Source organism: Haliotis asinina, chromosome 2 (assembly GCF_037392515.1).
Source record: "Haliotis asinina isolate JCU_RB_2024 chromosome 2, JCU_Hal_asi_v2, whole genome shotgun sequence".
Classification (NCBI taxonomy): domain Eukaryota; kingdom Metazoa; phylum Mollusca; class Gastropoda; order Lepetellida; family Haliotidae; genus Haliotis; species Haliotis asinina.
The window spans coordinates 77,303,065-77,320,170 of NC_090281.1; the positions used below are offsets into that span (position 1 = coordinate 77,303,065).

Below are 17,106 nucleotides of genomic sequence, written 5' to 3' on the forward strand. Positions count from 1 at the left end.
ACACAAAATGCTGAAGCTATAACATATGACATGATAAAACTTGTAAATGCAAATATTAAACAGGTACAAATCTCAATATACAGTAAAGGTCTGTAGCAGAAAGTAAGCAATGAATACTGCACATACCCTAATGTATTTCAGCAACTGTTTATTACAGAAGAATATTTAATGTCCACACTACACACATCAGTAAATTCATATCACCCAAATGAGTAATAAAATTCTTGTGAAGATTTGGGTTAGAATAGGTCGTCAGCAACCTACACATGCCCTAAAATACGATTAATAGGATTGGGTGGACAAGCTACCCGAGTTGGTCGATGGATGTAATGCTCCCACTTGTGTAAAATGATGCTCATAATGTCGGTCACATGCTCCATGCTGAATTAATTACAGACATCTGTCATTTGAGCTGGAATATTGCTGCGAGTGTTGCTAAACGACAAACAAACTAAGAAACTAAGCAGTCAGTCAGGATGTAATATTTCTTTGTGTTTACTCTTGAATTGTACCTTGCACTCTTTGGTTGATGAAACATCCCAGGTGAGAAGGTCAAGCAACTGACTGGTTAAAGTTATATCCTTTAGGACCAGATCAAATGCCTGATAGTCATAGGTAAAGTTTGAATTTTGTCTCTGCATCACGCTGGTTGTCACGAATTAACCTAAATGGTTGACAAATAAGACCTGTGTGCTTTTTCTTTCCCCCTACCTGTGAAGGTTTGGGGTAGAATAAGCATTCAGCAACCCATGCTTGCCATAAAAGGTGACTATGTTTGTTGTAAGGGGCAACTAATGGGATTGGGTAGTCAGGCTTGCTGACTTGGTTGACGCATGTCATCAGTTCCCAATTGCGCAGATCGATGCTCATGTTTTTGATCACTGGATTGTCTGGTCCAGACTCGATCATTTACAGACCGCTGCCATATAGCTGAAATATTGCTGAGTGCAGCGTAAAATTAAACTCACTCACTCGCAGTGAACTATGTTGACTGGACATGTGTATATGGTGTGCATTTGTGGTCCACCTTGGCAAACATCCAGGTTGACATAGATTTATATGATACTTAGGTTGTAGATTTGGTATCAAGACTAGGAGAGGTATAACTTCTGTACACTCTAAGTGTGATACAGTCAACACCAAAGAAGTGTCTACAGACATGGACAATAGACCTAGCTCCTTCAAGGCCAGACTTCAAGCTGGTGACCTGCGGTTGAGTAGACAGATGGTGTCCCTCATGTTGCTGGCTACTAAATATCATGTAAAATAGCATCGCTAAATAAATATATTTAATGTCAGTCATTTCTTCAATTCCATATCTTACAAGACCAAATAACACTGTAACCAGATAAGACATAGTAACCAGTTTCCACGGGAACCGTAGTGGATGTGGCCAAATTTCACAGGGAACAAAATATAAAGCGCTCCTTTGTTTTGAGGGATTACCTCATTCCACTGATATGGAGCTCCAGAAAAAATGCTGCTATTTGAACGAGAATGACACAATAGGACATGACCTTCACCTTCCACACATTTATCACCATAAAATCACACTCTCTCGTTGATAAATATGTTTGAGTAACACCCGATCTCCACCCATACAAGAGACACTCTGCATCGAAGTACTGCCAGAGAACGTCTGATAGCCCTAGACATGGAATCTGGTGTAAATATGTAACGCCATATTTGCTCTTCAGTTGGTTGTGTAGGCGTAGTTTGTTGCCGGCACAAGTCTTTACTTGATCTACTAAAATTCTCCATTCCTTCTTCACGCTCTGACACAAGTTCTCTAGCTTTTACTCAAATGTGGAACCGCTATTTGTTATCAGTGGACATAAAATCATACTATCTACTCAACGTTTAGATGTTCTTACGGATATGGAAAGGGTTGTGTTCTGTTTTTTGTTCTGTATGTTCTCGGGTCTTGGTTTGTTAACAGTTTGCTTTACAAATAACACAAACTTCCACTTCTCTTTTCCTGAATCAGTTCAGTTACGATGGGAACTACATCTAACTCTCAACTCGAAATGATGACTCTTTGTGTATACTGGTGCTTTGAAGTATGAATGCTCGTGAATCAATTTAACACACAAATTATTGTTCCGATATGTTACAACAGGTTCAGTTTGGTCTCACCAATTTAGTTTTGATTTCAATTCCAACAAATAGTTCAGAAGCATCTGTACTTTCATGGAATTTACACCAATTCCAAAATGAGTCCCGTCCGTGCTCATCACGCCGGAAGTTAGATTGTATGTGTCAAATATGGGTATATGATATTTCCCTAACGCCTCAGACATGCGTTTGTTAAAGGTTATAACGTGGCTGTTGTCTTGTTTTGGCATCTTTGGAGATTTCATGATGCCAAATTTGTGAGTGGCAAACCAGATCAACTTTGGCCATGAAGCTTTTTCCTTTCTGATCACATCTATAACGGGATATATGTATTCCTTATATACTAAGTCAAAGTTAAAATAATCGTGGATTCCAATGCCAACTAGAATCACCGTGTTTTTTCGATGAAGAAATGAACGAAACTTCTCATGGAACTTTTTCGCCTCTGAGGCACGAGGTATTGCAGATACTGCCACATTCAGCGTACCATTACACAGGGTTGCTGTCCTGATAAGGCTTCGTCTACATGCTTTCCCCGAGAATGCGTACATTCCGTCACAAGAGATATCTGAAACAGAAACAGAACAATGTCGTTTCATTTCACTCACTGAGCATATGCTGACAGGTTGGGCGTCCAGGAACAACCCACAGTGCATTTTGTTTCATGCCTCATGTTTCCTGTCATAAGGATACAAGATACAAAATGCCCCAGCAAATTTGTTCCAAATGTCCCGGATTTAGGGTCAGTTGACCCAGGGGTTAGTCCAAATGCCCCATTTGTTAACATTTGTTAATGCACCATTTGTTATATTCTTTGTCAACTTCCATATAATATTCCTCATATACAAGTTATTATTCTAAATGCCCCATTTGTTTAAAAATGATTAAATATGTGCCATAAATGGAGAGTTCTTGTCAACTTCTATATTATATTCCTCATATACAAGTTATAAGGGAATAACATTTCTGGACAGAAGGAATATTCCTGCATAGACAACACTGTAATACAACTTCTTGTGTATGTTTTTAATGCTGTAAAGAAGTACAGTATTTTAATAAAATGTTTGTATAAAATGTTTATTGTCAACAAATGCGTCGTCTTTGTCCATTAGGATATTATAATCCTGATATATCACATATGTCTTTCCTTCCGTTTAAATTTTTAACTTTCCTCTTTCCTCCTTCTAGGCCTTGGTTAATCTTTCATTCAGGAGAAAGATCTGGATTGGGAGGAAGACCGCCTGTCAATGAAGAGCTGTGCTAAGTCGGTGGAGTCCCAGCTGTTCCAGAACCTTTGCATTCAGGTGCCAGTACAAACCTGAACACATAACGGGAAATTTTGAACGAAAAGTTGTCATGGTATAGTTGGGTGCTCAACACACATTTAATTCGTTAATATTAGTTGAATATCATATAAATTAAACATAACGTATAAAGCTCAAGGAAATACTATTTAAAAGATATCCACCTGAATTGTTATTGTTGTCTGTTGGAAGCAGGATAGGCTTGAAGAGGGTCAGGTTCTCTGGTAAATCCACTGCATCACTGGTTGGTCTGCTCGATGTTCTCTCTGATGTTGAAAAAAGACCAAAATAAGGTCATTGTAAATACAAGAATGCCACTAGCTAATATACAACATACCATTAACAGATATTTACATAGAAAGGATGACCAAGCTGACAAACATAGACACCTTTACAACACAGATATATCCAAAGCTATCAACTAGTTTCCTCTTGCCCTTCTGTGAGCCTTTTTCTATGACTGTCCACATGTTTCCAGCAAAGTCAGGAATGTAATCGACGGGAGAAGAGAGGCCGCCTTCCTCCACTGACCATTACATATAAAGCAATATTTACTGGTTTGTTATGGGACTGCAGTTATGTTTGCTTTTTATTAATGTATCTCGGGTAAATTTCCCATATTTATAATCATAGGATCTACCTTGTTTGAATGTCTTCTTGAAGAATGTCCGAGAGGTTTTGCGTGTCTCCACTGTGAAAGGTATCTTCGTAAGTGAAACTATCGATTGCAGATAAACTAAAAGCAAAATTAACTGTCCCAACTATCTCATCATGCTTTCCACTCGTCCATGAAATGACGACTCTTTCCCTCTTTCCCTCGGTGTAGACTTTGCATGTAAAGGGAAGTCTCCGCTTCCCCTTATATCTTCTTGGACACTCTAGTTCCACAGAGTCTGTGTTCAGCCTTCACATTTATCACACGTGCTTGCTTGCTGGCCTTCACTTACTGCCAAAAACATTTCCTGCAGTTATTAGTCTGAAATCAGTGAATGACTTATTCTTAGTCCAAAATCATTTTCTTCAAGGAACTGAAATGCTCAAGTGGTCACACTGAGTATTGAATGTGAATTAATGAAAATGTTTTGAGAGCCACTTCTTATCCTCACCTTTTAACAAGATTAACAGAAGATCTAGGGTGTGTTGCAAACAACCAATCGTTTACAAGCGATATGCAGCGATTCGCCTGACAACGGAGCGCTAACTTTCAGCCGCTTGCAATCGCAGCAATCGCTGGATGAGGTCGCTTCGTTCTCAAACCAAAATGGCGGCTTAGGAAAATTTGAATTCGAAGGCTGAACAAAATTGTTCGTCAGCCAAATTGGCAAAAACAGCTTACATCCCAGCATCCTAAATTTGTTCCTCTGGTTCAATGTAGTCGTCAACAATCATAATTCATCACTCCTCATCCAGACTCCCGAAATACGTTCTTTATTAGCGACTGGCGAGCGAACGGTAATCGCTCCGCCATTTTTGGAAGAGGGATAAACGCTTCTGAGCTGTTGCAAGTCGGGAATAAGCGACTCATTTGCTTACTCTAAGAGTAAGCTGGCAACGCACGCCTGTCTGCTAATGACAATATGCAATGCACAACTTCAGTCATTGACAACATGCAATTTCAAACTAACACCTATAGGGCTTATAAACCAAAAGAAAGAGCCGGCGCATCGGCAAATGCAACAGTGGTTTCGTTACACTCGAGTGCACACCCACCGACTCTGGTTAGGTTCGCTATCGCGGCTGCTTCGTTTCGAGGTAGGTAAAAAGGTAGTACAAAATATTGCACTTTAGATTTGCGATTAAACGCTTATAATTTTGTTTCTTTTTTTTTTCTTAATCAGCAGTGCGTTTCATATATCACGAATAGGTGATAAGCGTATTTTAATCATGTTTGATTTTTAGGTTGCATGTGACACCCGATCTAATTGGTGCTGACTTTTGAGATGCTGGAATAGAAATTCTTACATTTTCATGTCAAGCAGTCGATGAAAGGAAAAATTGCCGCGAATAAATAAACATTGTGCAGATTTACAAGCGTTGATCAATCACAAGGCTAGCTTCGACTGCACTCCTCTCCTGTTTTCTGCGGATATATCGTCATCCATTTGTGTCAAGATGAGATACCATGCCGCAGGTAAGCATGAACATCCACACATATAGTGTCTCCCAGATGAGCATTCCATGTTGTACCCATAAATCTGAGCGTCAGACAGGAATCCACCTGTACCATACTTCCAAGTCTGTTGGTATGACGCTGTCGGGGATTGAACCCACGACCTTCCCCTATGCGGGTGGACACTTTAACCAATTCACCAAGGAGTCGGTTTCTCCAGTCTAAGTATCGAAATATACTGAGTCAAAACAAAAAGAAACTTCACAAAATATAATTTTTAAAAATAATGAAATGGGATCCCTTTCTTTGGACTCTAGAAAAACGCTTGCAAAACCCACTCAAACCCATGCATTCTGCGTGCAAATGACGTATTGCCAAATCGCGTTTTGCACGTGCAGTCGATCACGTCATCTTCGCATTTCTTCATTGGCCTCAAGAATCGGAAAAAAATTTAAAACCAGACTTCTAACGGTACTTTAAATGCCATGATTGTCAAATGTGCAACGTTGGCAAGTTGCGAGCGGGAAGATCAGTTACTGTCGTCGCAAGAGCAATGGGATGCAGCCGTCGTACTGTGTCTGACTTACGAGGTCGTCGACATCAAACTGGCACCACTTCTGATAGTCCAAGGTCGGGTCGTCCACGTGTGACGTCACGAACAGAAAACCGTCAAATCGTCCTCCTTCACCTACGTGACAGATTTCTGACGGCCACACGAACCAGGGCTGAGATGTTAGAGGTCGACTGTCCTCACAGATCTTTCGAAATCGGTTGCGGGTTGCCAGTCTCCATTCTCGACGTCCCTATTGGGACATTCTGTATACCCATGGTTTTGGAACGGTGGTGTAGACTAATGGAACTAATTGCGGCACTGTCAGTGTATCGAGTACATCACACAGACCTCAGCAATGAAATAATAACAATTTAACCATCTCGCCATCTCTTGTTCTTTAACAGTACCCTGAAGAAAGAATGTGAAGTTTCTTTTATGACTCAGTATATTTCATATGTTGTAAATGTCTTATGAAACATTTGCAATATGTAATATAAACATATACATACCTCCTGGTTTACCAGCCCTGAAGACACCTTTACTATCGTAGTTATTCAGCATCAGCACTAACGCTGTGTACAGGTGACGCATAAATGAATTCCCAATAACGGCTATTGTCAGACCCAGTAGAAGATCACATGACTGCTGGACGGTGAAGTTCTTCACCTGACACCGGGAATCTTGAGGCTCCCACGTTGAATACTCTGCATGAATCTCGTTCCGAAGGTCGTAACAATTCGGACATTTACAGTCATCCGGGCTCTTCTTTGTACACCTATGGCCATAGCAACATGGCGTCGCACCTTGCGGGTTACACAGTGCACGATAGTATAATACATTTTTATAGGCCACGTCTCCACATTTTCCGTCGCGTCGCTGCATTGGCTTTGGTACACGATATCTGACTGACTTTAAAAATGTGTCAATTGTTATTCTTTCTTGTGCAGTCAGAGTTCGAGGCTTCCATCTACCTTTCATCATGCCTGTATTTACATCCGGGCATCGGGAACTCTCAGCTGGCTCACTAAAGTCTACATGTTGTTTATTTGCTGGTACAATGAAGTCATTCGTGTCCATTGGAGTATAATACTTTGAAACCACGTATTCCGTTACAGTCCAGAACATGACTGTTAAGACTATAACAATACAATACAATTTGGATGTGCCCATCATTCTTCTGAAATAAGAAACGGATACAGTAAATCAGACATTTTCCGTGCAAATTGTTCCTGTTGGTCCTACCTGTGTGTTAGTGTTTTGACATTTGTTGTGAACACCTGGTGTAATCATTTGTATGTATAAATTTGTCACCGCTATTTTGCTTTCACTGTAGCGATACATGTACATTAACTGTTTTCAACAATTGTAGCGCTTCATCAATATCTTGGCTTTGTCAAGACCATGGTCACACTGAAACAAGTGAGTGAGTGAGTGAGTGAGTATGGTTTTACGCCGCTTTAGCAATATTCAAACAATATCAGGGCCAAGGACACCAGAAACGGACTTCGTGCATTGCACCCATGTGGAGAATCGAAGCGGGGTCATCAGTGTGACAAGCGAAAGCTTTAACCACTGGGCTACCACCCCACCCCAATTGTGCAACTGATGTATTCACGAAACATCATGAACTTGTTAATGCGTTACTGGTTATGTTGTTCGAATTGCTGGTCAGGTATGGTGGATTGGGGCTATTAAGTAAATGAATTCCTTCTTAAATACACCATAATGTAACTAGTTTGTAAAGACCACATAAAGTATCTTCCCTTACTCAGAGAAGCGTATCATACTGTAATTCCTCCTGAAATATATCAAAGTGATACTGATGAATTTGATCATTTACAAGAATTATATTATAAAGACTCTACCTTAGGAAAAGCTTTAAATTCCTACTAAACAAGTTGCACAAAGTCGGATGATGCCAGGCAGAGATTAACATCAAGAAATAGCACAAATATTGAAACCAAATACCAGAAAGTTTGAAAGTGTAAACAGGTTGACTTGGTTTAAACGTATTTATTTCCAAAAGAGGGATGGGAATGGTAAACAAGCAGTATGTTTCTTATCGGAATACCACTCCGGAATACAAACAACTTATGGATATAACAACTGTGAGGAGAAAAGTATTCTTTGAACTTACAATAAACGACAGCTTTCTGAAAATGTAACAATCGAAAGTTGTTATTATGGCCACTTGTAACACTGGAACCATTGGTGTTGGAAAATACGTCACAGTACGTGCAAGCTCGTTTTTGCAGTTACAACACCAATCTGCCTGACAGCACAGTGAAAGAATGGATAGATTCTAATAATTCAAGATTACCTTTGGTAGATCCATTAGAGTGGCCGGATTGTGTAGATTTGATGTCATATCCTTTGGTATAGACGTGCATTTTGTCTTATGTCAGTGTAATTAACGTTCGAAATGAAATAGTGAATTGGATCTTCCTAACACTAACAACAAGAACAAGACGGGTTTGAAGATAAAAGTCGTTGATGCTTATGTGTTTAAATCGCTGCTGTTTGGTACAAGTGTCCCAGATGTGACAACAATAGTCGTAAATAGGCAAAATTAATTGTCTGTACATTGTTTGTAAGGTTTTACGTAACAGACGATGTTTAATACTTCTACAGTTTACCATGGGTGCAGCCTTTTATGAGGTTGGACAGTGGCATTAAGTCCTTGACTTGATCTTCGATATTGAACATTCGGAGTGTGTACATCAACATACACATCTTAGTGTTATCTTATCAGACAATGCAGAATGGTCTCATCATCTAACTGCTGTAGTAGAAAAGGCTTCTAACATAGTTTCTCCTTTGTGGTCGTTAAGAAATATTCTAGCAAGCATGTATGAAATGTACGCACATTAATGCTTTCTGTGCACTTAAGACCATTGTGCACTTAAGGGCACCACGTACGTGCACTTAGGAAACTTACAACCTTTAACAAAATTGTTAACATGCAAGGTCCTGGTCATCTTACAGACTTACATCTACCATCTACCATCTACCATCTACTGAAACTGTTTCTCAGTTCAATTTGCAATACAATACAAATCTAATTTGGCTATTCGAAAGTTTCTGACCACAATTCTTCAAAAGTCATTTTTGTATGATTGTGCTTGTTCAAGCAACAATCTCTTTCCCACAACAAAATATACCAATTCATTTCAATCATTTATATTGAAATTATCTGAAAAAAAATGATTATCCTGAAGATTTCCTATTTAGAGAAAAGAAAATGAATATTCAACACATTAATGTAGTTCCTTAAATGCTGATTTTTTTTCATGTGTCATTTTATCTGAAAATATAGCCAATCACTTCTTTCTTAAATGTTCAAAGTATGTCAACTACCAGTTTGACAGGATACAAGGCTTTGAAATCCTAAAGGTTAGTTTAGATACAAGCACCATTCTGTACGGCAGCCTGAGTCTGTCACTAAGTATATGAAAACATATAATTCAAGTCCATAAATTCATTGTATGCTGTAAGCGTTTCAGTTAATGTGTATTTTTTTCTGTTCATTGTCCTTCACATGTAATTTTCTATGTAATCTTCTGAAGCGGGTTTTAATAATTTGAATAACTTTCAATACTGAATAAAATACATGTATGTTCAGAAAAACAAAGTTAAATACACGTTGAGGGGTGGTGGCGGTATGTCCTAGCGGGTATATCTAACATACTTAAAGACATAGATGGTGTGGTGGTGGTGGTGGTGGTGGTTCTAACGGGTATATATACCTTATATACATGTAGAGGGACTAGGTCTAACGGGTATATCTAACATACAACAATAAAAACTATCATGCATTTATGACCCACATTTCTTAACCAGTACAAAGGATACAAAGGATATAATGATACATAATTTTCTGTGTGTTACCAAAGTCTTTAAATGAAAATAATCTACTTTCCAACAAAGGCAGGCACCCCAATATAATACACACTTCAAAAAAAAAAAAAAAAAGAAACGCAAAACCCAAATGTCAGTGAAAATTTGGTGTTATTCAAGTTCGTGTAGATCAGCGGAAAACAAAGAATGGGTTCGATTGAGTTTAGATCCGGTGATCTGGAGGGCCAGGGGAGGATACTTGTGTTGTTTATTGTTGACGGTCAACAAGGTGAAGGACGAGCATACGGAGAATCTGGTCGACCTAACGACTGGCCGTCAGATTGCCTTGGACAAGCACAAGTTCCGATCTGCGGGTGAATGAGATCACTACCCACATCATAACACTTCTACCACTTCTAATCACGTCGGCTCAGGAGATACGGGATTCATCGCTAGATTATATGCGCGTCCAGTTTGCCAGGTTCCACGACAGCACCGTGTTAAGCCATCTCACTCGTGGATGTAGTCGTGTCTAGAAGGGGGCAACTTTTGGACGTTTGGCATGTATTCCTACTTCTCGGAGACGGTTCCTGATTGTCTGATCGGACACTCTTTGGGATCCAAGCTGTTCTTGTTCTGTGTCCCGGGCCGTACGATGACGGTAACACAGGTGAGTTACCCGGATGTACCGATCTTGAGCAGGTCTATTGACTCTAGGTCTTCCTGATCTTGAAAGGTCATTTGTCGAATTTGTTTCACGAAATTGATCCCATAATCAAGTTGCTGTACTGGGATGAACGTTGAAGATCCTTGCCACCTCACTCTTTGATTCGCCAGCTTGCAATCGTCCAATTGCCTGATTTCCATCGGCAGCATTGAGACGTCCCATTTTAGTGTACAGTACTTGCAAAGATCGTGGATGAAATTGTGAGATTCATTTGGGTCTTTTATAGTCACATGCTGTACTCATGTTATGCACGTCAGAAACAATCATTGTGCCTGATATTCGTGCTGCATGACATCCACGCACATCATGACAATACTGATTGATAAAAGTCGCGTTATCATACCAGAACAACTTCCTTTATCGGTCTATAATCGGAAGCATGTGATGTGCACAGACTTCTTTGACATACCGATTTGCTGTCAAATCTTTTCCTCACCATGACTGATTTTCTGACTCTAAAGTGAAAGGAGAATCTCACAACAGACCGGTGAAACCAAGTGTGTGAAACTTAATTTTCAAGATGCAGATGGTAGGGGGTATGGAGTTGCACGTGCAGAATGTTTTCTTTGTCATATCTTGACAATCTTCAAGAATCTATGGAAGGCTAATTCAGTCATAAAGATTTATAGTTTGTATTTCTGATCTTCAGTGGTGAAATCAAGACACTGTGAAAATAGTGGCGCTTACCTTTTGTGCCTGTGTATAATATATTTGCATTGTGTTTGCCGCAATTCCACGAGTCAAATATTTATTCTCAAAGTCGCCTGTGCGATTCTTTTCTTCTTTGTTTCGGAAGGGTGTTTACCTTAAACATTACAGAATTATGCATGCTTATCCCAAACTATGTGGATCACGCATCACATCCGCGATAGGATGGTCTTCGAGAGCTGCAGATCTTTGATGTCATAATAGGCTATGTATTGAGTTGTAGCTTTAACACATTTCTCGGCTGCTGTTCTGACCTGGCCAATATCCGTGAAGATCGGGGTCAGAACGATCTTCAGCATCTTGGTTATCGTAAGAGGCGACTAACGGGGTCGGGTGGCCAGGCACGTTGGCTGGGTTGACACATGTCATATACCAATTGCGTAGATCTATGTACAAGATGTTGATCCCTGGATTGTCTGGTCCAAACCCAATTACATACAAACCGCCTATTTATAGTTGGTTTATTTTTTAGTGCAGCGTATGTAACTAAAGTCACTCAGTCGCACATTCACTCACTGACATGGTTAATCTAAGAGGTGGTTATGAACTGTGCTGTCTGCTGAATGTGTAAATATTAACAACATTAAGAAGTTACCATGACGCAGAAAATATTGTGGAGTTTATAGCAATGTACAAAACATAACTTACCTTGCCGACATATAGCTGATTTTATTCATCAGTGTTCTATTTCGTCCGAGCAATATTTTCGGTCCTAATGTTTCATTCCGTGTTTCACCAGATAGTCTTGTGCCATACATGTACAGTGGTGAAATTATACAGCGTTTCGGCAGCTAGGAACTCAATAATACAATGACGTCTGTTGTACCCAAATCATCTTCAGTGGCTAAAGTGTACGGCAGGAGCGTATGTGATTGCCCACGTTAGACAACTCAAAGTCTTTTGAAAAGTTCCTTGTGGTCTGATATCAGGTATAAACGTGAAGTTTATCTGCCGTCAATAAATAAAACGGAGTTCACCGTCTCCTCCCCATAAAACCCCCTACTCACCCACTCCTAAAACAGCAAATTCTCTTATCAACCTACTCAGTATTTTTTTAAGCAACCTCCGCGTCTGGCAACACTGGGTCAACTCGCAGGTCTCAATTGTGGGCAGAGAGAGTGAGAGTGAGAGTATACGCTGCACTCAGCAATATTCCAGCTATATGTAGGGGCTCTGTAAATAATCGAGTCTTAACCAGACAATCCAGTGATCAACAACATGAGCTTCGATCTGCACAACTGGGGACCGATGACATGTGTCAACCAAGTCAGCGAGCCTGACCACCAGATCCCGTTAGTCGCCTCGTACGATTGGCATAGTCGCCATTTATGCAGTCTAAGTAAACTTATCCTCAGTACTTTTCGTTACACTCCACCACTGAGTCAGAGGGGGTTTCTGATGGTTACCACTAGCTAATATTTCCGCGAGATAACATCCTTGATTATTGTCAAAAACACTATTTACAGCGACTGTTTACTCACCGTTGTCATGGCTGTACGTACGCATCACACGGAAGCGATCGTACGCTAAATAGCATTCGGAATCGTTCGGGTACGAACCTTTTGGAGATGAAAAGTTCATAAGGGATGTGCGAATGTACACTTTCGCGATTTGGTAAGCTGTGTTCTGATTGGTCAATCTCAAAGTTTACCTGTCGCGACCTCCCATAAGGTTTCGTTAGACTCAGTGGTGGAGTGTAACGAAAAGTACTGAGGATAAGTTTACTTAGACTGCTCGCTCACTCAACTCTTAAACTGGGCTACTGTCTGTAATGACAGAATATTAAACTTTCGCACAGTGTTTATACGCATTCCTCAACACAGATTTAGATATACCATAGGACACGCGGTAATTACTCTCTTTAACCTGAACACCAGGCGAAAAGAGAGGTGGATGCCCATCAGATGATCTTTTTATGTCTAATTTAAGAAATAAAGTGAGTGAGTGAGTTATTGTAATATTATTGTAATATTTCACGACCAAAATTGAGTGAGTTAAGCTGCCCTCAGCAATATGCCAGCTAAAGAGGCTTTATTCTGCACTAGTGTCAGTAAGTGTGGTTAGTTGTACGCCACAATCAGCAGTAATCTAGCTATATGACAACGGTCTGTAAATAATTTAGTCTGGACCAGACTATCCAGTAATCAACAGCACAATCTTTCAAGAACGCAACTGGGATATGATGACATGCGTGATACATGTCAGTGAGTTAGTGGCCTAGAATATCACAGCTACAAATCTTTACTAGCATGTGACTTTAAAGTATTTTGGACATTACACTATCATCGGCCATGGATCACCAGCAATTGATCACCAAACTTATTTGTGAACACAGCCATTTAACCATACCTTGGTGTCCCAGTTGTTCGGCAGTAAATCACGGATATGTGTTGACACGCTCAGGTTTATGGGCAGTGTATGGGATCATAAGTAGTGTCACAAATTTTGTTGGGTGTTGCCTGAACTGCGAAATCGGCCATAGTGTTACCAAAAATTCCAACAAATAACCAACAGAGGAAGATCATTATATCATTCTGTTATCTCGATTAAAAGTGGATGGCTACATGATAGGATTTTGATAGCTTGAATGCACGAAAAAGAAATATTGTTTATATTTAGGGCGTTTTTCATACATAGTGATAAGTGGGTGAGTGAGTGAGTGAGTTTAGTTTTACGTCGCTTTTAGCAATATTCAAGCAACATCATAGTCGGAGAAAACAGAAAATAGTGTATCCATGTGGGGAATTGAACCCGGGTCTTCGGCGTGACGAGCGAACGCTTCAACCACTAGGCTACCCCAACGCCCCGGCTAATGATCAGACAGGTTTGAATCCACTCGGACTTGAAATTGCCTGTCTGTTAGAATCTGTGATCCCGGCCAGGTGTTGGTATTGGGACTACAATGGCATTGCGCCTTGAAGATCTGAATTATTATCTGCAATAAAGTCTTGTAAGATATTGCCGATATTAATGGCAGGTTGTATCCGTTCAGGTCGCTCCTGATAATACATGGCTTTGGACGCTGATCATGCAGAGTTTGCAGATCCGGCAGTCTGATTTTAGAAGAAGTGCGGCTATTAAGAGGGACAGTATAATACTGGACTGCCACGCTGCCATATTGGAACTCCCCATCGTCTTCGATGCAAACAACTCGACTTAGAAGTGCGGCACCATCGACCACTGCGTTGCCAGCAAGTAATGCGTTCTGTGGCGAAACAAAGGCATGGACTACACACTCCAGGAACGCCTCCCGCTCGAGGTTCTGGGAGAAATCGAGATCGACGGCTGTTTCTCGAACCTGTACGACGACGACTGCCTCTGGTGGTGCCTTCGACACAAACTCCTCCTCGACAGATTGGTGGACAAAATTTAATGTCCAAGCGAGAAGAAAGATTCCAGCATCTAGCGGGAAATCAGAGAGACCACGGCGTTATCGGTACAGTATTAAGCACACACTGTTGCCTAAATATTGCGGGCACAAGGACATGGAAGCGGCAGCCTCTCCGAAAAGCCGAAATCGTTCCGGAGGGAATCTCCAGAAATTTGCCGTAGTCAATTGCGAAGAACCGACTGTTGCTGCTTCTCAATTCGCTGACGAACGTTGGAGAAATGATTGCGGTGTACCGCTACAAGATATACGAGAAACAATTCGAGACGCCAGCGCAATAGAAAACCTCCAACTCGTGGGTGGACCGTTCTTGTGGAGACTCGGCAAAATCTGTCTCTCGACCATATCGAATAGGAAACAGATCGAGAAGTCGACTTGCAGCTCCTCACAGACTAGCGCATGTGGTGGGGTCTCCGGGTTTGGCGTTGCTGTCTTCTCGCCTACCTTTTGTACGACTGGTAGACCTTCCACAGAAGCACGGTGGCCATCAAAATATAGACCCTTCTTTGCGCTCTGCTTTATCGAATGCCTCAAATGGGAAGTGACGCGGATTTCCTCAGTTGTATTCAATATATGCATGGTCAAGATGTATGCTCAAGATGTATGCACAGTACAATTCTCCTTCGTATTTCATTTTCTACTCCATAGGGTGGGGGCAACATGTGGTGGAAGCTGGTTTGGGCATTGCTGTCTTCTCGTGTACCTTTCGTTCGACTGGTGTGTGGGCCAGTGGACTGTGCCAGATATCTTGGACGATCTCCCAGAGAAACACGGTGGCCATTGAAAAGTAGACCATATTTGGATTGATTGCATCATCTGCCCCACCTTCTGGATATCGAAATGGGTCTCTTCTTGTTCATCCACGACGTTTTCTACATCCTTCGGGAGTTCGGCGTTGTTGTCGTCCAGCCTAGACAAGATGTCAACCAACAAAGTTGCTGTTTGCTCCACATGAGACGACAACATCGACGGGGCTTGCTCCACACAAGCCAACAACGTCATCGCGTTTTGTTCCATGCGAGCCTCGATCTTCCCCAGACGATCGTCGAAGTACTGGATGGTTGTATTTGGAGCCGTCTCGCTAGAGGATGGTCGACGGTCTTGCAGCAGGCAATACTGATGTGCTGGAGGGTCATGTCGTATTTGGAGCTCGCAGGCGTTACAGTACTACACTGAATAAGCGCCAAATAAATAAATAAATAAATAAATAAATAAATAAATAGCCCAAAAAATTAATAACAACACCGCCCTGCTGCCCTCCCCATTTCACAGGAATATATTGCTACCATCAAAGGTACGCTCCCATTTCCTCACTTGGTTGTCCTCTCAGTCTGCCTATCCCATGTTTAATAATTACTCACGTCAAATATTTTTTATTCAGCATTGTAAGCGAGACTCGTGGTCTATCAGACCGTTCTTCGCCTCCATTCCCCACTCTGGACAGCTTCCGGTTCAACGGAGTGAAGGAACAGGTGGGTACTATTCCATATGGAATACTTATTTACCTCCCTTGTTTCATTCACCCATTAGGCCAGAAGTGTTTCTATGTAGAATAAATGTTATGAAACTTCTAACAATAACGACGACTGATAAGACAAATAGAGTCCAACGGGTTCATGATAAAATTAGGCAGCATGTATTTCTTTTTAAATTCTGCTTATTCTTGTTCCGTGGCTCCGTTCAACTGGAAGTTAGCAGGTTAGGGGAGGCGAAGAACGATCTGAATACCACGAGTGGCGCTTAAAATGTTGACTAGAACATGCTTCAAATGAGTAATTATTAAATATGGGGTAGGAAGATTGAGAGGACAAATGGGGGTGGGGTGGGGTGGGGGTGTACCTTTGATGGTGGCGTTATTTTATGTTGACACATAAAACATTTTTCGATCCGAAGCTAGGGAATTAAGTTGCCAACAAGACTTGTCATATTCTCTTCGCTGCGCAACCCCATTTGCGCTATAATTTGCCTGTGATCCACCCACGGGAGGTAACCCTTGTCACCCAAAATCTCAACCTGAAAACTTGTATAAAAAGTCTCGCAAAACAGTGGGTCATTTCTACGCCTTTTTGTTACGAAAGGAATGATTGGTCATTTATTTTGGCTAGCCAACAACAAGGAAGAATATATGATTTGGCGTGCGCATGTTTGTATCTGAGAAAACCGTGATGAAAATGTTGACTTTGAAGTAACAAAATTTTCCGAAGAGTGCAGTTGATTAACTGCTGGTCGCAGCTGCTTGAGTTTTTTTTATTGTAATAACCAATTACTCCCTCTGCAAATACATAGTAAAAAATATACAATAAATGCACGTCTTGTAGATGAAAAAATCGTTAAAAATACCACCCTCCTAATTCGGAAGTGAGA

General features: G+C 40.9%; 1 protein-coding gene across 1 annotated transcript; it reads right to left on the reverse strand.

Moving 5' to 3' along the window:
• Positions 1–2,113: 2,113 nt before the first annotated feature.
• On the reverse strand, positions 2,114–7,255 carry LOC137272883 (uncharacterized). The gene is made up of 2 exons (XM_067805298.1): positions 6,592–7,255; positions 2,114–2,683 (listed from the first exon to the last, which is right to left on the reverse strand). The coding sequence occupies exons 1-2, from the start codon at positions 7,253–7,255 to the stop codon at positions 2,133–2,135; spliced, it is 1,215 nt and encodes a 404-aa protein (XP_067661399.1). The 3' UTR covers positions 2,114–2,132.
• Between the last annotated feature and the right edge of the window lie 9,851 nt (positions 7,256–17,106).